The sequence below is a fragment of the Cricetulus griseus genome, chromosome 3 (genome assembly GCF_003668045.3).
Source record: "Cricetulus griseus strain 17A/GY chromosome 3, alternate assembly CriGri-PICRH-1.0, whole genome shotgun sequence".
NCBI classification, from domain to species: Eukaryota; Metazoa; Chordata; class Mammalia; order Rodentia; family Cricetidae; genus Cricetulus; species Cricetulus griseus.
Window position 1 is genome coordinate 115,609,362 of NC_048596.1, and position 23,177 is coordinate 115,632,538.

General features: G+C 38.8%; 1 protein-coding gene across 1 annotated transcript in view; it reads left to right on the top strand.

The window, feature by feature from the left end:
* The first annotated feature begins 313 nt into the window (after positions 1–313).
* The window catches only part of Hdgfl3 (HDGF like 3), a 57,591-nt gene continuing 34,727 nt past the window's right edge, over positions 314–23,177 (top strand). The window contains exon 1 of the mRNA XM_027407542.2: positions 314–673. Within this exon, the coding sequence (XP_027263343.1) occupies positions 590–673 (84 nt within the window). The 5' untranslated portion in view covers positions 314–589. The remainder of the gene's footprint in view (positions 674–23,177) is intronic.

A 23,177-nucleotide genomic window follows, 5' to 3' on the forward strand; every position in this document is an offset into this window, starting at 1 on the left:
TGCGAAAGCAGGCCGTGCACCTAGGAATTAACCGGCCGGAGCGCTAGGGGAGGGAAGCGGGGCGGGCGAGTGGAGGTGGGGGGGGGATGCTGAGCGCGCGCGAGAACAATAATAAGATCGTGTTTGCGGTCGCTGCCCGAGGAGGAATTCGGAGGAGGCGCGAGGCCCGGAGCTCGCACGGAACCCAGAAAGCTCGGCGGGGAGGCGGCGGCGGCGGCGGCATGAGGCTGGCGACGCGGCTCCTGTGAGCTGCACGCGGCGGCGGCGGCAGCAGCGGCGGCGGCGGGGCAGCAGCAGCGGGACTCGGTGCGGCCGGACGCGTGCTCCCCTCCCCCGCAGCCGGGCGGGGATCTGCGGGCCTGCGGCCCCCCGCCACACACACACACACACACACACACATCACATACGCACGCACACACCGCTTGCCTCCGCCGCTGCCTCGCCGCTTTCTCTCGTCGGAGCGGCCGCTCGCACGCCCGGCTCGAGGCCCGCGGGGAGCGCTGCGCGGTCCGTCGGCCCGTGCAGGGAGGGGGCGGCCTCCCGGCATCTTCGCGGCGACCAAGGACGAGCGGGCAAGGGAACGGCCGGGATGGCGCGTCCGCGGCCCCGCGAGTACAAAGCGGGAGACCTGGTTTTCGCCAAGATGAAGGGCTACCCGCACTGGCCCGCCCGGGTGAGTACGGCGGCCGCGCGCGCGGGCCCGCCCGCCCACCATTTTCCCTTCATGATGGCGCGCCCGCCCCCTTTCCCCATCACCTCGGCGCGAGCCCGCCACACGGCCGGCCGCCGCCTGGGCCGAGCCGCGAGCCCCGCTACGCACCGGGCTCGGGCCCGAGGCGAGGGTTCCGGCTGCGCCCTCGCCCGCTCGGCGGCCATCCTGACGCCCACTTTCGAAGGCGGGTCCGGCCCGACAGGCCCGACGTCGCCATCCTGACCGGGAAGCGGGCCCGGGGTGGAGGCGCCGGCTCCCTGCACGGTCCTGGGTAGACGTCGGGGCAGGTAGGGAGCAAAAGGCTCTCCCCCAGCCGGCGAGAGCCGCGGGGGTCAGTCCTGGAAAGGGGTCGGTGGTCGTGCAGAGAGGCCAGCGGGAGCCTCGTGGCAGCATCTTCTGCCTCAGTGCATCCTTTACCTTCCAGACTTGTTGAGTTTTCCCTGTGCCCCTCCTGCCCCTCTCATTGTCCATGTGCCTCTGTGGTGCCCCTCGTTCTTAAGACACTGACATCAAATAGCCTGTCACAGGCTGGTGAGTGCAAGAAGCTCCCTGTGCCTTTTCACCTCCATATTTGTTTTAGGTCAGTTTCTGAACCTTATTCTTGGCCTCGAACCGCAGCTCACGACAGCTCTCTTCCTAAATAGCAAGGCTGTCGCTGGGTTTTCTCTAGAAAGCATCTGCATTTAATACCTGGCATTGGGTATTTTTATTACGCTCCCTGACTGAGGAAGAAGCACTACCGGGTGTGTGCGCGCTTTATGCTTTAAAAATAAATCACTTTTACCCTTAATTTTGTAATGGTTGGCAATTGGCTGCCTGAAATAAATATGGTTAAAGGATAGTCGGGGCATTGTGGAGACAGTGTTGGTACCCTTGAGGAACCAAAATAGCCCAGGGAAAAGCTGACAAAAATTGGGAGTGTGAATTCAAGTGTTGTGTGGTAATGAAGTGAAGATAACAAGACCAAGGGGAAAACACACTCATTCACAAGAGGAAGTGACATCAAGAGGGGCAGGCTGAAATTAGTGAAGTTGAGGTAATGGATGGACATAGTCATTTTTGTAAACGTTTGTTTTGGCATGATTTTAAAATGGAAAGGACACTGGGCTGGAAATTTAGGCGATCTGATGTGTGGTTTAGGCACTGTTAGGAAGTAGTCATTTTAACTGCCTACACGTCCATTTCTGCAGCTGTAAAATAATCTTCTCCAGGTCCTCCCAACACTAACAACCTCAGGCATCAAGAGGAAAAAACAGTCTCACTCAGTCTTCATTAGGCTGTGAGAAGTTCTTCATGTATGAACTCTCGAGTCCTTAAATAAGTCGAGGTAGAATCACTAGTTGCCGTTTTGGTGTTACAAAATAGTGTATAATACAAGGGCAAGATTTGTGACTTTAGGAGTGTTTTAGGGAGCCCCTCTGTCAAGTTAGAAATACCGCTTTGAGGTTGTAGGTACATGCTCAAAAGTGAAAGGTCACTGTCATTCCTTACAATCTTGCCTTTGGAAAGTATCTTCTGATGGTCCCAAAGAGAATGCTTAGGATCTCATTAACATAGTGCTCTCACAGGTTGGCCACCTGTGGTAATTTGGGAAACAAGAGTGCTACGGAAGTGCTTCTAGTTTTACAGAGAAATTCCTGGAAGATAGAATTCCAAACCAAGATAAAAAAGGAAATGAGAAAGCAGAAGCACATTAGGTTTTCAGATTTGAAACGATGCATGGAAGAAAAATCTCTGCATGTTCACATTTAACTTTAAGGGAAGGTTCAAAGGCTATGGGAATTACTTTATAATAGGCAACATTTTGCATTCTAAGGAAAGGTAAAGGTTGGGAGAAAAAGGTATTTTGAGGTCCTACTCTTGATTACATACATACGCTTGATTACGTATGTTCTCATCTCAATTTTCTGCAGCATTATCCTACTTATACCTGCTTAAAGCTTTATCAGTTGGTATTTAAAAATACTGCCTGGAAAACGAATCTTACTCACATTTCCAACACTTTTTTTCCTTATATGAGATGTAGTAATGTGGGGATTGCAGTATTTGAGACCCCCCCAGAGAATGACGCCTAAGGTGGGAAGAAAAGTTTGGTATTGTAGGAAGGAGCTTCTGAAAAGTCAGAGCTGGTCTGTACAGGAATGGAAGGCAGTTTCCTTGCTTGTGAGGAAGGTGTTTGGTTCAGGGAGGCACCTTGTGAGAAATGTGTGTCTAGAGGACCCAGAACTGGGGGAAACTTGGATTCCCCTCCTGCTTGGCCTTGACCCTTCTGGCTATACTCCCATAATCTTTCTGAATTTTGATTTAGTAGTCTGTAAAATAAGGATAATCCTCATTACATAAAGAGTTTATTAGTCTCCTTTACCTGTGCTTTCTTTTCCAACAGTTCAAAAGTACATTGTAGTGCCATATATGGGAGATAGGGAAAGACCACATTCAAATAACTTCTTTTTACAATATATTGTTTTTTTTTAGATCAGAGTTCTTTTTTTCAGATTTTTTATTTGAATTAGAAACAAGATTGAATTATATGACAATCCCACTTCCCTTCTCCCTCCCTTCCTCCCCTACCACCCTCCCAACTAAAACCCTATCTATCACATATCCTTTCTTCTATTCTTCCCCTGACTCAACCTTTCTGCTCCCTCATGTCCTCTGTATCCTTCCTCTTCTTTCCTTCTCATTCTCATAGCTCCTTCCCCCCTCTTCCCATGATCTCAATTTGCTCAAGGGATCTTGAACCTTTCCCCTTCTCCAGGGGACCATGTATGTCTCTTTTAGGGTCCTCCTTGTTTACTAGCTTCTCTGGCAGTGTGGATTGTAGGCTGGTAATCCTTTACTCTATGTCTAAAATCCATATATGAGGGAATACATATCATGTTTGTCTTTTTGTGATTGGGTTACCTTGCTTAGAATGGTTTCTTCTAGTTCCATCCATTTTCCTGCAAATTTCAATATTCCATTGTTTTTTTCCCGCTGAGTAGTATTCCATTGTGTAAATGTACCACATTTTCTCTATCTATTCTTTGGTTGAGGGCATCTAGGCTGCTTCCAGTTTCTGGCTGTTACAAATAGTGCTGCTGTGAACATTGTTGAACAGATGTCCTTGTTGTATGAATGTGCTTCTTTTGGGTATACACCTAAGAGTGGAATTGCTAGATCTTGTGGTAGACTGATTCCCATTTTCTTGAGGAGTCGCCTTACTGATTTCCAAAGTGGCTGTACAAGTTGGCACTCCAACCAGCTGTGGAGAAGTGTTCCCCTTTCTCCACATTCTCTACAATATATTGTTTTAATTTTTCCCTATTGTTAATCTCTTTACCTAATTTATAAGTTTAACTTTTTCATAGTTATGTGTATTTCAAAAACCAACAACAATGTTTATAGGCTACAGTACTGTCTCCGTTTTAGACATCCACCGTGAATCTTGAAACATACCCTTAGGATAAGGAACTGCTATATCACAAAGCAATGTGCTTGAATACTCCTACTTTTTCCATTATAAATTTATAACTTACATTGTACCATTATGCCATTTTAAGTTAATATCTGTCAGTTTGCAGCTCTTTAGTAGATGTGTTAATTTTCTCAGTATTTTACCATGAAAAACTGCAGAGATGTTCAATTACTCAGTGTACATCCATGTATCTTTCACCTAGCTCTTTATTAATTATACTGTATTTTATCACATACCTGTTCATATATCAATCCTTCTATCCATATAGCAGTCTTATCTTAATTTGATATAGTTCAAAGTAAGTTACAGACATTATTAGAATTTACTCTTGGTTAAATATGCTTGTCATTAATTAGAGGTCAGCATATTTAATGAATCTTTATTTTTTTAATGTGATAAAATTTACACAGAAGGAAACTTAAATGTACATTCACCGAATTTGACTAATACATGCTCGGCTACAATAATAAGTACTCACCAAGATATAGACTGGTACTAGTAACTAGGAAATTTCTCCTGTGTCTCTGCCTGGCTAATTCCTGTCTTCTTCCTTTTTCTCCTACTGTTTGCCTGTGTTATTTTAACATTAAAGGCAGGTAGGTATTTCTGTGGACTATTGTATATGACATTTAAAACTGTAAGCATGAGGATTTGCTAGCTTAATACTAAGAAAACTTGCACTAAACAAGGATCTGAACTCTTTTGCTTGAGTATCCTGTTGCCACGATTTCAGCATGCATCCCTCATATCTGTAAATTTACCTTGAAATTATGTATGCCTCTTATTTTATACTACTACTGTGTATATTATAAAATAGACATGAAAATAATCCAAAGGGGATGACATGAGATGAAGATTTTTATTATTCAAATCTTTTATTGTCAAGATAGTGATGTATTAAGTCCTTATTTTTAAGCCTTAGTTTTTAGAATATTTTTGGCTTGCTCCTTGTGAACCCAACTGATCAGCTTTTAATCTTCTAAAGAGGTTTTGTTTTGTTTTTTTAGATTACACATGCTGTTGCACTATTTTTTTAAGTTGTGTGCTTGTATTCATTAGTATTACCTTTGCAGAACTTTTTAGTCATTTGTATACTTGGTGAAAGATAGTTGAATTTAATGTTCCATAATTCTGTTCAACCAAGCTATCACAAATGGCAGTTAATCACAGTAAGCCTAAGGTAAGGCCGTTAATGTCAATTTTTATATTAAATGATAGAATTGACTTTTTAGATAAAGGAATAAAAAATTCAAATAGAAAAGTGTGTCCTTCCTTGCCCCCCCCCAAGTTATTACCAGGCAAGTTAGCCCATGTAGTCCCACTACTCAGGAGGCTAACATTGGAGGATGGTTTGAGTCCAGAAGTTCAAGGCCAGTCTGGGTAACATAGTGAGCCTCCCCACATCTCATAAAGTGTCAATGTATTTTTTTGTGAATTCTCAAACACTGTTGATAAGTCATTAATACACTCACTTTCAAAATCTAGGATTATCTACTGAAACTGAACACAGACCTTTGTGGCCTGGCAATCTGTTGTCATAGAACCAAGAAAAAAATAAATGTTTATGTCTACCAAAAGCTCTGTTTTAAAGTGTTTGTACAAGCCGGGCAGTGGCAGTGCCTGGCTTTACTCCCAGCACTCAGGAGGCAGAGGCAGGCGGATCTTTGTGAGTTCGAGGCCAGCCTGGTCTACAAAGCTACACAGAGAAACCCTGTCTTGAAAAATCACACACAAAAAAAGTGTTTGTACAAAGCAACTTACTCATAACAGACTAGTAGAAACAAATAAACGTCCTCTCACAGGGGTACTAGTAGACAACTCTGTCATGTATTACTGATACCCACAAAAAAAGTAAAGCTGAGAGAAAGAAGCCAGGCATGGCAGTATATAGCGTATAAATCTGCTTACATCATGTTCAGAAACAAGCAAGCTGGCGGTGGTGCTGAGCATGCAGTGGGAAGAAGCAGTGCAGTTGCCTGTGCCTTCATCTGCTGGTGTTGGATAAGCTAGTACTCACAGAAAAGCTTATAAAGTTGCACGGTTAAGATTCGTGCATTGCACTGCAGTGGAGTTCCACCTTCATTTTTAGAAACACATTTTGGGGCAGTATTGGTAAAGCACCATCCCCAACACACACAAAACTGATCCTGTAAGCTACATGGATTTGATTTCACCATTTTTAGTTTTCAGAGTTTTGCATTCCTTCTGCTGCCAGAAACAGCAGTGTTAGTTGTGCTAGTGTTCACTTAGCAGTGTGAAGCCCTGGGTTCCATCCCTAGGCACTGGAAGACAGAAAGAAAGAAAGAAAAATAAATAATAATTTCCTGTGCTACTTTAGAACTTTCAGTTCTGGTTTCAGCTTCATTTGTTTACCTGCATTTGTCTTTCTGTTCCTTTCTTATTAAATCACTTTTGATCATGTTTTGGATCTGTCTCAGCCTCTCTCACATTTTTCCTTACCCTCCTATACTGCTTGAAGTGCTGAACTCTTACTGAAATTTTGTTGTGTGTGAGGCACAATGCTAGGTACAATTTAAAATTTAGATAATTTTAGACAATTTAAAATTTAAATTTGTGACACATTGTGTATGACCATAAATATAAAGTATTTTTATGATCTTTATTAATATAAACATTTTGGAACAATTGGGTTTCCTCATTGTGGCTCTGTCTGGATGGTGGTGTTCATAGATTTGTTTGTTTGCCTTTGGCAATGAAGTACTTGAATATAAAACTTTATTTCTGGAAAGCAGGCCACGTATTTTCAAGAATTTAAGATGTCTTAAATCCCAACATAAAGTAAAATATCCAAAATGTTCACTATTTTGGCATGAGTCCAGAAAAGTTGTCTTCAGGTAGAAAATAGCACAGGCTCTCTAAGTCTCTTCCCCAGGGACTGCATTGACCTTGCCAAGAAACAGGCAGATTGTCTCATTTCTTTTACATAAACTGAGAACAAACATGTGACTTAAATCCTTAATACCAATCTTCAAGGTAATTCTCTGTCGTGAAATATCTAAGGTATTGTTTATGATTCTTTTGTAAGATTATATACAACTTTATTGGAAATGTCCTTTAGTATTAAAACAGTTAAGCTAATAAACAGAAGAAAGTTTTCTATTGTTTCCAAAGGTTAGATCTGGTCTGTTTGACATGGTTATTGGTATAGGCCATGGCAAAATGACTTTCTGATCACTTCAAGCCCTGCTACTGAAAACATGGTCTCCAGGTTGTCAACTGTGACTAGTGAAATAGGTGAAGAAATTACGAATAAGAATGTGAAAATGAACCCTGGCAGTGGTGTGGTGGCACATTCCTTTAATCCCAGCACTCAGGAGGCAGAGGGCTTGAAGCTAGTCTGGTCTATGGAGCAAGTTCTAGGACAGCAGAGCTACGTAGAGAAATCTTGTTTTGAAAAACAAAATAAAAAAAGAATGAAAATAATTTAGGATCGTTTAGTTTGTTAATCTAATTATTTTAAACTAATGCTTAATTTTGTGGGTCTTAATTTTTACTTTCTAATTAGTCATCTTTATTTTGTTTGTTTTGGATTTTTTCACTTATTTTTATTAATTTATTTTTTACATTCCAATCCCCATTCCCACCCCCCTCACTCCTTCCCACTCCCCTCACTCCCCCCACCTCCCATCTGCTCCTCAGAGAGGGTGAGGCCTCTCCCAGGAAGTCTACTAAGTCTGTCCTATCATCTTGTCGAGGCAGGACCCCTTCCTCCCGTGTCTAGACTGAGCAAGGTATCTCTCCATATAGAATGGGCTCCACTAAGTCAGTTTGTGCAGTAGAGTTAGATCTTGGACCCACTGCCACACCATTGTCACCAGCCACACCATTGTCACCATATTAAGGGAGTCTAGTTTGGTCTTATGTAGGGTTCCCCATTTGTCAGACCAGAGTCAGTGATCTCGCCCTAGCTCAGGTCAGCTGATTCTGTGGGTTTCCTCATCATGGTCTTGACTCCTTTGTTCATATTATCACTCCTCCCTCACTTTGATTGTACTCCAGGAGCTTGGCCCAATGGTTTGTTGTGGATTTCTGCTTGTTTCCATCTGTTTCTGGAAGAGGGTTCTAGCTTCTCTGCAGTTGTGGATTGTAGGCTGGGTATCTTTTGCTTTATGTCTGATAATCCACTTATGAGTGAGTATGTACTGTATTTGTCTTTCTGGTTCTGGGTTACCTTACTCAGGATGGTTTTTTCTAGTTCTGTACATTTGCCTGCAAATTTTAGGATATCATTGTTTCTTTATCCATTCTTCAGTTGAGGGGCATCTATGTTGTTTCCAAGATCTGGCTATTATGAATAATGTTGCTGTGAACATAGTTGAGCAAATGTCCTTATGGTGTGAATGTGCCTCTTTGGGTATATGCCCAACAGTGGTGCTGCAGGGTCTTGAGGTAGGTTGATCCCTAATTTCCTGAGAAATCGCCTTACTGATTTCCACAGCAGCTGTAAAGGTTTGCACTCTTACCAGCATAAGATGTTATTGGTGTTTTTGATCTTAGCCATTCTGATTGGTGTAAGATGGAATCTCAGAGTGGTTTTGATTTGCATTTCCCTGATGACTAAGGGTGTTGAGCATTTCCTTAAGTGTCTTTCTGCCATTTGAGATTGTTCTGTTGAGAATTCTCATTTTTAAAATTGGATATATCTAGTCTCTTGAGTTCTTTGTATATTTTGGAGATCATCCCTCTGTCAGATGTGGATTGGTGAAGATATTTTCCCATTCTGTAGTGAGTCATTTTGTCTTGTTAACAGTGTTCTTTGCTTTACAGAAGTTTCTCAGTTTCAGGAGGTCCCATTTATTAATTGTTGTTCTCAGTGTCTGTGCTACTGGTGTTTTATTTAGGAAGTTGTCTCCTCGTCTGTGTATTCAAGTGTATTTCCCACTTTCTCTTCTATGAGGTTCAGTGTGGCTGGATTTATATTAAGGTCTTTGATTCATTTCAACTTGAGTTTTGTGCATGGCGATAGATATGGATCTATTTGCAGTCTTCTACATGTTGACAGCCAGTTTTACCAGCACCATTTGTTGAATGTTTTCTTTTTTCCATTTTATATTTTTAGTTTCTTTGTCAAAAATTAGGTGTTCATAGGTGTGTGAGTTGATATCAGGGTCTTCGATTCGATTCCATTAGTCCACCTGTCTGTTTTTATGCCAATACCAAGCTGTTTTCATTACTATAGCTCTATAGTAGAGCTTGAAGTCAGTGGTGGTGATGCCCCCAGAAGATCCTTTATTGTACAGGATTGTTTTGGCTTAATTGTTTCAGCTTGTTTGTATGTCTTACTTTTTACTTTTTAATTAGTCATTTTATTTTATTTGTTTTTGGTTTTTTAAACAGGGCTTCTCTGTGTGTAGCTCTGGCTGTCATAGAACTCTCTTTGTAGACCAGGCTGACCTCAAACTCACAGAGATTTGCCTGCCTCTGCCTCCCAAATGCTGGAATTAAAGATGTGTGCCACCAGCCCAGTGGTGGTAGTACACGCCTTTAGTTCCAGGCAGAGACAGATGGATCTCTGTGAGTTTGAGGCCAACCTGGTCCACAGAGTGAGTTCCAGGACAGCCAGGGCAGTTAGTTGCACAGAGAAACTCTGTCTCAAAAAACCAAAAAGAAACAAAACAAAACAAAAAGCACCCAAGACAAAATGAAACAAAACAAAAGAAAAATGAAGCTTGTATTTTATAAACACCAACAGATTTTTTTTTTAAATACCAATAGTCCTTCATGATAGGTAAAGTAGAAGTGCTACTTATAAAGGACTCTTACAAGTGGTCTTTTCATCCAATACAGTTGACTTAATACTATAAATTATTTGAACTATTATCAACATTTTGGCATTAATTTCTGGGAATTGAGGGGACTTCCCATTGTAAGATTCCCAAGTGTAATGAATCATTTCTAGAGATTCTACATAGCTTCAGAATTTAGGGGGCCAAGATATATGACCATGTTGATGTGCAGATGGGTCAATGGATAATTCAACCTTCCTGTTTGGCCACTGGGGCTCATGCTTCATGAAAATTCTGAAAATAGTTAAAGGCTACCCAGAAGTGCCCAATTTCCACAGAATGATACAGTCAGTGGTAGCAACAATGTTTCTTGTATGGGCAGTAGAAAATTCTTGGTACACAGTAGTAAATTTCTAATGCAAAATATGCTTAAGATTAAAGTTGTTAAAAGATTGGTTCAGCAGTGGTTAGCACATATAAAAATAAATTTCACAGAAGATTGAAAAAATTATGTAGGCAGGAATGTCAGAAAATAACTCGTCTTTAGAACTCTACTTTTTTGATTCTGAAGTAGAAACTTTGTACTAATGACATCTTTAATTTTAGAAGAAATGCATATATCTAGAGGGAGCAGTATTATAAATTCTCAGTGAGATTTTTGAATTCACATATTGAATGGATTGCAAATGGATTTTCTCTCTACCTGTCTTTGCTTGTCAGTATGAGACCAGCTGTTTTCAAAGTAAAACTTTCTACTTCATTGGACTCTATATGAAAATTAACTCACTAGTCTTGAAGATTTGGACTCTGAAAAATGAGTAATTGTTGATTAACTTGGCAATTTTTTGTTTTGTTTGTTTTTGCTATATTCAACAGTAAAAAATAATAACTAATTCCCAGCATAGTTCTATATATGATTCAGCTTGATAATTTTATATTTAGTTTGATGTAAAATTAAGTTGAATACCAGTAAATCAGTTTTTACTGATTTAAAAGCATGGTTTTGGTCTATTAGACCAAAGGAAGTTAATCTAGTGTGTATTTATGTGTTTATATGGAATAATTGTTGGGCTTTAGAAATAATGAACTTTGTATTTTGATACAGCTACAGTCTTATATAAAATCATGTGACTATAAGAAATGAAAGTGATACTGTGTTAGATACTTTAATCATCTAGGCCTATATATTCCTTGTTTTCAAAAAGCTTTAAAATACAAACTGAAACTTCTACTTTCACCTTCCTTCTAATTTTTGAACTGTCATATATCTATAACTACCTTGAAGCTATTCTAATTGCATGTACGTGACTTGTTAAGGTTACTAAGCACCATGTATTTGCTAATTGCATATTTATTTATAGCTTGACTATATAATGTTCCCTGGCTGATACTGAGGCTCTGGAGTTTGCTTGGGTTTACAATGTTACACTGTTCAAGTGTCAGACCCTCTGTGACTAAGGGTGAGGACTGTTATGGAATACAGAATGTGGAAGGAGAGAACCCATTCCAGAAGTTACCATCTTACCTCTACAAGCACTAGAGCACTCACACAGGAAATAAGTAGATGTGAGAGGGAAAAATGTTTTTAAGGAGAAATTTTGAAATATTTATATAGTATTTGTGTGCCATTAATCAGCACAGAAGCCCTATATAATAAATATTATTATCCCTCCTTTTACAGATGGGAAAAACTAAAGTCTAAGATTCTAAGTGTCTCCTCCAAGTTGCCGAATTATAGTAATTGATATACTGAAAACCTGTCTCCAGTTCTTATTTTAAACTATTTAGTAAATTATGTACTTACCTCTGGCAATTCAAATTCATTCATCTTTTCATTCAAAGCTATCTGTTGAGTGTCTGTACTATAGGCACTAGACTAGAGGCAGGGTTTATACATTGGAAGCTGGCAAAGACCATGTCTTCAGGCATTGCTTAAATAGCAGACGGGAGATGGTGTGTGCTACAAAGTATTCGGGAGTGCAGAGAAAATGTTTCTGTGATATATATATATCCCTTCAATAAAATGGCATTTAAATAAAGCCCCTTAAAGAGAGATCACTAAATTCCAAATGAGCCTACTTTTATATTTTGTCCTCTTTCGTCACTACAAAGTAAAAATGTACATCTGAAATGTACCATTTAAGATGACTTCCAGTGTTGTTATTTTGGAGATAAGAAAATTTAAATGAATTAATCTAGGCAACCAACTAAATTGCCTAGAATTACAGTCAGTTAATAGAAAGCTCTTTGCTAAAGTTGGTGCTTTTTATTCACTTGTATAACATAAAGGAAGAAGTGAAAGTAAATAAGGAAATCACTCTGGTTTTGACAATTAAAAGTCATGACTTGGGCTGGAGAGATGGCTGAATGCTTGCTCTTCTAGAGGGCTCAAATTTGGTTCCCAGTACCCACATTGGGTGGGTCATAACTACCTGTAACTGTAGGGGATCTGACATCTGCTTCTGACCTCCTTGGCAACATACACACATACATACACATAATTATTTTAAATAAAAGTTTACATATCATGAATCACTTAATTAGAAAAATTAAAAGTTATTGAAAAAATAATTCAGACTTGGTGTGAACTATTTATGTGCTTGTAATTGTTTTTTTAAAGTTATAGTATAATACACATACTATAAAAAAAACATCTTAACTATATCTTGTTTGTTCAGACAGGATTATGCTATTGTTAAAGCTGTGTCCTGGGTTGCAAAGAAAAAGACCATCATTCCAATTAAAGTGTCTCAACAGGGCAAAACTTCACTTTTAATCAAACGGGTGTACAACTCACAAAAGCAGAAGAGTGAGAGGGTGGTGGCAGGAAGTGCACTTGGATTTTATTCTAATGCAGGTGGTGACTGTGTCTTCTCCCCATTGGCTGGGATTCAGTCTCACAGTCACCCCCACCCCCATTGGCTGGCTTTAAAAGAATCAACATAAAGGAAATGAAGAAAAGCTCACTGAGGTGTGCCACTTAATTTATTTAAGCTCTGAGAATGCAGCATGACCTTTGTGTAAACAAAGGTTTTACCCAGGGGGAGTGATTTAAATTTGCATTAAAGTCTTACCAGGAAGGTGAGATAAAAAAGACTTGGATTCCCTGTTTGAAAACAAGTTTTTCAGTGTTTGATAGAAAATTTAATATTTAATGTTCTTATACTTCTTATACTGTGTAGCTCAGGCTGGCCTAGAACTTTTAGTCTTCCTGCATCAGCTCCTTAATGGAGCATGTACCAGCTTAATAACTAAGCACAAGTGTACAGTTTAGTAATGTAATATCACCTCCATCTATCTCTAGAACTTATTTATTTCCTTCTGTAAAACTAAAACTCTATGTCCATTAAACAGTAATTCTCTGTTTCCTGACTGCTAGCTAATACTGGTCTACATTCTGTCTCTGTGTGTGTGATTTGTCTAAACATCTCATATAAGTAGAATTATACATTATATATGTTTTTGTTACTTAGCATGATGTCCTCAAGATTCATCCATGTTTTACCATCAGAATTTACTTTTCTTTCAAAAACCAAATTAATGTTCCTTTTGTGTGACTGGTGTCCTAGGACAGAGGCCTGATTCTAGTGAGGTCCAGAGGGTAGATGTGGCCCCTTTCACTCCAAAAGTCAAACAGAAAAGGTAATGATGAAGTATGTCTTAATCAGGGTTATCATGACTGTGATAAAACACCCTGACCAGAAGCAAGTTGAAGAGGAAACTTGGTTATTTGGTTAGTCCATTGCACTCCCATACAAACACCCTTATTTTATTAGCAGTTATATTTACTACATCAAAATAATATTAGCTTCCTAATCAAAGTACCTATAATTGTGTGATCTTAAAACTATAGCATACATTGATATTTTTTTTCCTTCTGCTTACCCTGTCAAGAGCACATGACCATCAAAATAGTTTTTATTTCTGTCTTGATTTGTTTATTTCTGTGTTGAAACTTCTTGAAATACAACAAAACTACCTTTGTATTTTGCACTTAAAAAGAGATATTTTACAGAGGAGTGCATTAAATCCTTATTACTACTGTAGGTTAAATTTTTGAGGCATTTGTTAGATTATAAAACTTGTGCATTGATTCAGTGATTTTTGCCATTTGTCTAGTATCATTTAGTGCATATGTCCCTGTTTTCAGAGGTAAGTAAGATAATTGCTGCAATCCTAAATTTGAAATTATGTAGATTATGTCTCTCATTGATCTTTGCATTATTTCTTCCTTACTCAGAGGCTTTGTGTTCTTTTGTGTTATGATTTATCTTCATCTAAAGCCATTTTTTTTTTTTGGCGTCTTATCCACATCTATGCTCCTTAAAATGTTTTCTTTTTCCAGTGAAGAAAAATAGAATGTTAACAGTGATGACATAAAATAAGAAAATTCAGAGGGGAGTCTACAAACATCCTAGACACCTTGCAGAATCAGTGCTACAGAAACTAACTAGTCAAACAGAAGCCAGACTTTGAGGGAAATAGCCAGAACAAAAATAAATTATTAGAGAGAAAAATGATAATTAATGAAGCATACTTTGGGAAAGTCAACTTGCTGAAACATGAATTCCAAAAGACAGAGGAGATAATTCCAGATTATTAGGGAAAAGCTCAAGACTTACTATAAAAGAAGGGTGTGAGTTTAGAACTAGGTAACATTTTAACATGTTTTATAAAACATGTCATTAAAGTCTCAGATTTATAATTCTGCATATTTCCAGTCAATGAACTGTGTTGGGATTTGGGATTTTAAGTTCCATCTAGGGGTTAGTTTAGGGAGAATTGACATAATAGTGAGGTTACTTATCCATGAATGTAGTTTACATCTTTATTTATTTAGGCCTTTAAATGTCTTTATAATTTTCTGCACATCTATTTTAAATGCATTTTAGTCTAGTTATAATTTTTGCTGATATTATGTGTATTTCCATTATGTTTTATTTTTGTTTCTCTTCTTTGGAATGTAATTAAAATAACAGATGGCCAAGACAAAACATTTCTGAACAAGAATAAGATGATGGAACTTTATAAGATAGCAAAATATAAAAGTGAGTCCAGAAACTCAGTGGACCATTGGATAATGAAATCCACAGCGGGTAACTAGTGTGAGAATACAGATAGGGGAGTGTTTTAAAGTAATACTGACTTGCTTAGTCATATGCATTATATTAAGATTTTTTGTTTTTGACAAATAACTGAAATGGTTTAAAGAGCATTTTACTTTGGAGGTTTAAGTCCATAGCTATCTGGCTCTGTTCCTTTATGCCTGAAGGAAGCAGAACACCATAGTAGAAAGGCATGATAGAACAGAACTCTTATTAGTTCATTGTAGCCAGGAAGCAGAGGAGAGTAACAGCATGGGACAGGGGCCAGTTTATACTCTTCAAAGGCTTGCCTCCAGTTCCCCACTTCCTCTAGCTAGCCCTGGCCCTTTACAATTCCATTGCCTCCCAATAGTCAGTTGGTTGATTGGGTCAAAACCTCATAATCTAATCAGCTCTGAAAGTGCCCTCACAAGCATACCCAAAGAAGTACTTTACTCACTTCGTAGGCATACTTAATCCTAATCAAGTTGACAGTCGAGATTCGTATCATATCAGATATCCAGATGAGTTAACTGTCATAGCACCTACATAAAGCCAAACATCTATTTTTAATCATATGCAAACATCAGATGAAAGTTCGAAGAGATTTTAGAATGTCTGAGAACATCATTATGTCCCGAGAGCAAGGAAGAATTTTGTGACAAGAACACAGAGGAGATGAACTGTAAGAGGAAAGATTGGCAAATTTGAGCTCATTAAAATCAACTTTTAAAAACTATAATGAAGTTACAAAGGTAAACCACAGATGGGAAAGGATGCTCACAACACATGGAACCTATAAAGCTTTAGTGTATATAATGAATTAAGTAGACAAAGACAGGCAGCTCAATAGAAAAATGAACAAAACTGCATGAACAGCCATTTCATCAAAGAAATACATGCCTATAAATATAATGCCTATAAGAAACGTGCTCACAGAAATGCAAATTAATATCATTATGGGAATGCCAGAAATTAAGAAATTCATAAATATCATATATTGCTGATGGTGTGGCTCAAGAGATTCTTTAACAGGACTGTTGGATTATATAAGGGTCCAGCACTTTGAAATACAATTTATATTGTGAAATTGAATGTTGTGTGCTTTCTGATTCAGCACCTATAAATTCCATAGCACATATATCCCCACCTCTAGAAGACTAGAAATATATACATTTGGGATTTATTAAAGTGGCTTACAGAATGGTCCAAGTATTCAATAATGGGTATTCTCAGTAGGCCAAAGATCCAGTAGTTGTTCATTCCATAAGACAGAATATCTCAGCAGTCTCAGTCTGGTGCAAGAGTTCCTAAGGAATCATAGAGAGCTGCTGTTCTGCATGCAGTCTTTGTTGGAATTCCAAAGAAGTAGATTCTAATACTAGTGAAGGAATGCCTCACCAGCAGAATAGATGAACTTGCCAGTGAGAGTGAGGGCAACCAGGCAAAAAGCAAAGCCTCCTCCCATGTCTTTTTATGTGGGCTGGCACCAAAAGGTGTGGGTCTTCTCACCTTAAATAATCCAATCAAGAAAATCCACAGGTGTGCCCAGTTGCTTTGTTGATACCAGATCAGATGTAGTCAGGTTGACAACCAAAATTAACCACCACACTAGACATTGTTCCTGGAGCTAGGGATTAAACACCGAACAGTATGAAAATAACAAATATGGGGGTAAGATGGCAGCGAATAACAAAAAAGACAATTCTGAGGAGAAATGAAGAAATGATATGAATAGGCAGTTTGCCGAAGGGCAAATTATAATGGCCAGTAAAACTATGAAAAGACATTTAATCTCACTCATCAATCAGAAAGTGGAAATTTAAAGGAGAAGTAACGCCCAAATGCTACCAAAGAAGGGAAAAGAGATCATTTTTATACCTTGGTGGAAATAGGCGTTACTACAGCCCTTTTGAAAACAGTCAGCTAATAGCTATTAAAATGAAAAATATATCTTATGTATGCCCAGCAAAATCCCAGCAATCTATTTCATTAAGATTGAAGCACTGGTACATAAATGTAGGGCAAAAAACACAGAAAAGCAAGGTACATGTCTAGCTCTAAGGGAAAGGTGGATGTATGGGTTATATAGTCACTGAATTATTACTTAGTCAAGAAACAAGTTAATTGGATCTGTGCTACTTTGTCTATGCCAGCTTCAAGAATTGTCATAATGAAGAGAAAAATAAAATTCCTTCTGTCTCTGTGTGTGAGAAGCATCACAGACACCACTCTACCCCCTCAACAAATAGCCATCACTGTCTAAACATACCTGAGAGTGCGCAAGATGGGAAAGTAAGCCTGTCTCTAAAAAGAAAAAGGATCTTCATTATCAATAGCTTCTGTCTGTTTATGTAATATAGATGCACACATGTAGAAGATACCAGCAGATAGTTATCACAATAACAACTTTAAAAATGAAGTGCTAGTTGTTAAGTACTCACTACCTTTGTTGGTTCAGATGGAAAAACCTTTACACTGGTTGAGGTTCAATTCATATTATTTTACTTGTGAGAAATATACAGAACTGTTAATAGTTTATGTTTTCACTAATGTGTATTTCCATGTTCATTTTGTTACTTTTGCTTTCCATTTTTAACCATCACCTTTATTTTGAGTATAAACTAAATAATATGAGACTAATAACACTGGGGCAGCTTAGTAGTCACAGCTAGCAGTGCTGAATTGAGTGATCTGATATCCTCTGTTGTTAAATATATTTCCTCAGTAGACAAAGAAGTTCACATACTTTTAGGTTTTAGAGAAGAAATATTTAAATTATTGTTGATTTTTAGTTTTAAAAGGAAATAACATGATACCCATCAGCATGTTGAGTATCCATGCTTTTCTTGATTACCATTCATAAAACATTATGTGTAACCTAGCTAGTTTTCTCTTACAGCTTTTGTCTTCAAGCATAATTTGTTGTTAAGCTATAATTTAACTGATATAACTTTTTTCTCAATTTTCCCTGTTGAAGCTATGTTTTGTCTCTACTGCTAGTCTTTCTCCTGCCTCCTTGGGTGAGATCTGCTAATGAAAAGTCAGTTCTAGTTAAACAAATCAATAATAAATATAGTGAATCCTGTGTAATGATTAAAAACTTTGCATTTTACTTTCAGCCAGTCTAAAGTAATTTGTACATGCCTCCTGAATGCTGGCCTATTACAGTAGGAAAGGGTTCAAGTAATATTTCTGACCTTGCCTATCTTATAGATCCCTTTCTCCCACATTCTTCAGCCTTTGGTCACCTCAGAGAGGAAGTGAGGTAAAATGGGTTTTTATACAAAATTTGGGTACAGAGTGTTAAACTCTGGGCTTTCCACATGCTAAACTACTTCTCTGATGTTGAAAGTTCTTTCTCATAATTGACAAACAGCTGGGAAGCTGGTGTTTCTGCTACCTGGATATGACAACTGTTTAAAGCTGATTCTTGTTTGTGAATTCTTCGAAATTTCTTCTTAATTACTCTCTAATTGTCTTTATGATATTGTTTCCTAATCTGTGGTATGTGTTACTATTCCAAATTAAATACCTCCATGATAACAGATTACTTTAAAATTTATTAGCTTAAAACAGGACACATTTATTTCATAGTTTCTGTGGGTGTGGATCCTTTGGCTGTATGTCTTCATGAGAGCACTTAAATATGATGGATCCACTTTCAAGATGCATGAGTAGTTGGAAGGACTCAGGTTCTCATGGTTTGTTGACCTGCGGAATTCATCTGTCAGTCAGAGGATGTTCTGTACCCCATGCTTTGCAGACTGAATAGAACAAATTACAGCACAGCAGAAGTCATTGTCCTGATTAACCTAGAAGTGGCATCCAATAACGTTTGCCATGTTCCCTTCATTACTAGTATATAGCTAGATCTAGCCTACATTCTAGGAGGGAGTTTTCACACACAACAATGATTCAGGAACCGAGTCACTAGGAACCATTTTAAAAGCAGCCTACAACAGCATTCCTGAGATTACCTCATCTTCACCCCCTTGATATAAGTAAATGAATATCCTCTTGGTGGCCTTTTCCCTGGTCATCTTTTCGTGTTTTCAGCTTGTTTTTTGCCTCTGCAGTCACCACCTTACCTGCAGATGGCCCTCTTGGACAGGATTTAATTGAATCCCTTACTAGTCTTGTACCTGACTAAATGATTCTGTCTGCAGCCTCTCTCAAGGATTTCACAGATTTGAGTCATCTAAAGACTAGAAAACATACTTTGGGCTCTCAAGGGACTTTCTTTTTATAGGTTGAAGTCCTGGAGAAAGGGCAAAGGAGAGCCACAGCATACCAGAATCTTCTCCATCTCTTGTCATTTCCACCCTGTTTGTTTGGTATGCCAGAGTAAAATTTACATGGGTTTTGACTGCATTCTTCCCAAATGGGTGATTCTTCACCTCTTTTTGGAACATACTATCTTTTATTTTCGGATCTGCAGTTAAAATTGACCCTCCGGTAGCTTTGTGTTCAGTCTGTCTCATGGTGTTTGCCTTCTTTCTGCTCTTTTATTTGGGGCTATTTACCCTCGATATCACTAACAAGAAAAGTGGTTACTAATTTATTAAACCAAACCCTGGAGCTTGATGAAGAGAAGGGAGCAGGTTAATAAAGATTTGGACGAGGAGGGCAGGGTGAGAAAGTACTAAACATCTTGGATTATAATAAATATCTTAATTGTATAAATACTGTTTTGATCATGTTTTTTAAATAATTTAACTGCTGATAGAATTTTAAATGATGTATTTAAGTTATAGTTTATAGGGGAAAGATGCATATAAAGAAAGAAGATTGTGTTTAAAAGGTACATATTACTAACATAAATTATTTTTATTTGGACTGATAAATCCAACAGTAAAACCTTTATAAGAGACTGATTTTTAACAAAGAGAATAGAAAGCAAAAACTAGTGCCAAATTGGAAAGGTATATTTAGATAATACAAAAAGATGACCTATTTATGACATCAAAAAAAGGTACAAATTGTCACGTATCTTGTAACCTGGCTTCACAAGAATCTCAAGTAAATAACATCACACGGTCATCTTTATTTAAAATTTTAGTGAGAGGGCACTTGAAGATCAGAGTAAAGCATTTGGTTCTTTTCCCTATTAAAATGTCCTATATAAAATCTTGCCTATGGTTAGGAAAATTTCACTGGAGGAGTACCAGCTAAGAATCCTGCCTGGAAAGCTGGAAAGTTCCTAGAAATAAAGATTCTTCTTTAAAGAATTATACTAAAATATAAAACTAACACAAAAACTAACACATAGGAATTGGACAGAACAAGTCAGCAAAAGGAAACAGCCTGAGAGAAGGTACAAGAAACAGAGACCCATTTGTTCACACACTTAGGACTCCCATAAAAACATTGAAATGGAAGCCATAATATATACACAAAGGACCTGTGCAGGCCCTATGCATGCTTTCTCAGTCACTGTGCGTTCATATGTACATTGATCTTGTTGATGTAGAGGGTCTGTTCTTCTGGTGTCCTCCATCCCCTCTGGCTCTTACACTCTTTCTGCCTCCTCTTCCACAGGATTCCCTGAGCCCCAAGAGGAGGGATTTGATGAAGGTATCCCATTTAGAACAGTGTGTTCCAAGGTCTCTCACACTCTGCATAGTCTGGATTTAGGTCTCTGTACGTGTTCCCGTTAGGAGGAAGCTTCTCTGATGATGGCTGAGCACTGATCTATGAGTATAGCAGAATGTCATTCAGAGTAATTTTATTTCTACTTTTTTTTGAGAACAGTGTTATTTGGTTTTACCATAGATCCCTAGCTGTCTAGTTCAGGTGTAGTCACCCAAGCAGTGGATAGGGGTTCCATCTCATGGAGTGTACCTTAATTAAATCAGATATTGATTGGTTGTTCCCACAGGCTTTGTGCTACCATTACCCTAGCATATATTGCAGGCAGAACAGCATTGTAGATCAAAGGTTTTGTGACTAAGATGGTATTTACGTTTCTCTTAAAGTAGCATGCAGGGTGAAGGCTCTATTTAGGCATCAGTTCAACTTCTCTGTGTTCAGTGAGTTGTTGCCCCTTCAGCAGTGGGGCAATCTATTATTTTGGCAATATCCTGGGTTATTTGGGGATTTCCATGTGACCCCTTTGGCCAACAACTTAATTATATGTAACCCAACCCTGGTACTGGAAGCTTTATTTGGTAACAAGAGATGGCCATTTTGGGCTCTGTCTCCCCATTATTTGGTGATTTTATTTAGATCACTGTCATATATGCAGATATTTTAGAAAGCTTCTTCTATATTAGGTTTCCACACTACCTCTCAAAAGGCTGTTAATTTTGGCTGGCTCTCCTCCTCTTCCCTCCCTCATGGCCTTCTCTCTCTCCCCATTTGATCCTCCCTGTTTCAGGCCTCCCCCCATCCGTAACTATTCTGTTTCTTTTATCTAATGAGCTCTACTTGTCTTCCCTAGTCCCTTCCTTTATAACTAACCTCTGGTTCTTCAGATTGTAGTTTGGTTATCATTGACTTAATAGCTAATATTCACATATAACTGAATACATGCTGTATTTGTCTTTGTGATCTCAGATACCTCACTCAGGATGATTTTTTGTTGTTGTTGTTGTTCTATTTGCCTACAAATTTCATGATGCCATTTTTTTTAACAATTGAGTAATACTCCAATGTGATAATGTACCATATACTCTTCATCCATTCTTCAGTTATGGGACATCTAAGTTATTTCCAATTTCTGGCTATTATGAGTAGAGCAGCAATGAACATGTTTGAGCAAGTGTCTCTGTAGAAGAATGAAATGTCCTTTGGTATATGCTTAGGAGGGCCATAGTTGGCTCTTGAGCTAGATCTATTTCCATCTTTGTGATGAGCTGCTGTGCTGATTTCCATAGTGGCTGTACAAGTTTACACTCCCACCAGCATTGGATGATTATTCCTCTTACTTCACATCCTCATCAGTATGAGCTGTCACTTGTTTTTTAGCCATTCTCAGGGGTTTAAGATGAAATTTCAAAGTAGTTTTGATTTGCATTCCCTGATGACTAATGTGCTGATTAGTTTTATGTGAACTTGACCCAAGCTATAATTACCTGAAAGGAAGGAACCCCAGTTGAGAAAATGCTTCCAGAAGATCAAGGCTGTAGGTCATTTTCTTAATTAGTGACAGATAAGGGAGGGCCCAGTCCATTGTGGGTGGTGCCATCCTGGGCTGGTGGTCCTGTGTTCTATAAGAAAGCAAGCTGAGCAGGCCATGCGGCACAAACCAGTAAGCAGCACCCTCCATGGCCTCTGCAACAGTTCCTGCCTCCAGGTTCCTGTTTTTGAGTTACTATCCTAAATTCCTTTGGTGATGAAAAATGATATGGAGGTGTAAGCCAAATAAACCCTTTCCTCCCTGGTTTGTTCTGGTCATTGTGTTTCCTCACAATAGTAACCCTAAGACAACTGGGGATGTTTTTAAGTATTTCTCAGCCATTTGAATTTCCTCTTTTGAGAATTCTGTTTAAATCTGTACACCATTGTTAATTAGGCTGTTTCTTGATATCTAGTTTTTGAATTCTTTATGTATTTTGGATATTAAGTCTCTATCAGATGTGTAGTTGGTTAAAAAAAATTTCCCCTTTTTGTAGGCTGCCAATTTGTCCAAATGATGGTTCCTTGCCATGCAGAAGTTTTTCGGTTTTATGAGGTCCCATTTATTTATTATTTGCTGATCTTAGTGCCTGTGCTAATGGTAGTCTGCTCAGATAGTCTTTTCTCTTGCCAATGAATTCAAGGCTATTCTCTACTTTCTCTTCTATCAGGTTTATTGCATCTGGTTTTATGCTCATGTTGTGCCCAAATTCTGAACCCTCAAATCACCAAGAGACCTGATCCAATGCAAAAGTAAAGAGTCTTTAATTAATAAGTTAATTGTATTAACTCGGATCCTCTGTCCGTCTGACACAGTGGGTGGAGCAAGAAGGACCCAGAGGGACTGTGGAGCAGGGAATATATTGGGGTAGAGCAAGGAGAGTGTCTGGGGGTCCGCTAGTTGCATAGCAACAGTCTCAGGATTGGTACATCTCTGCACTGGGGGACCTGTCCTGTGTTGATTGGTCAACTGCACCTGCAGAAATGGTTGCTATGCTCTGCACTCCACTGTTACTATAAAGCACATCCAGATTGGTTCCTCACCACATGAAGGTTAT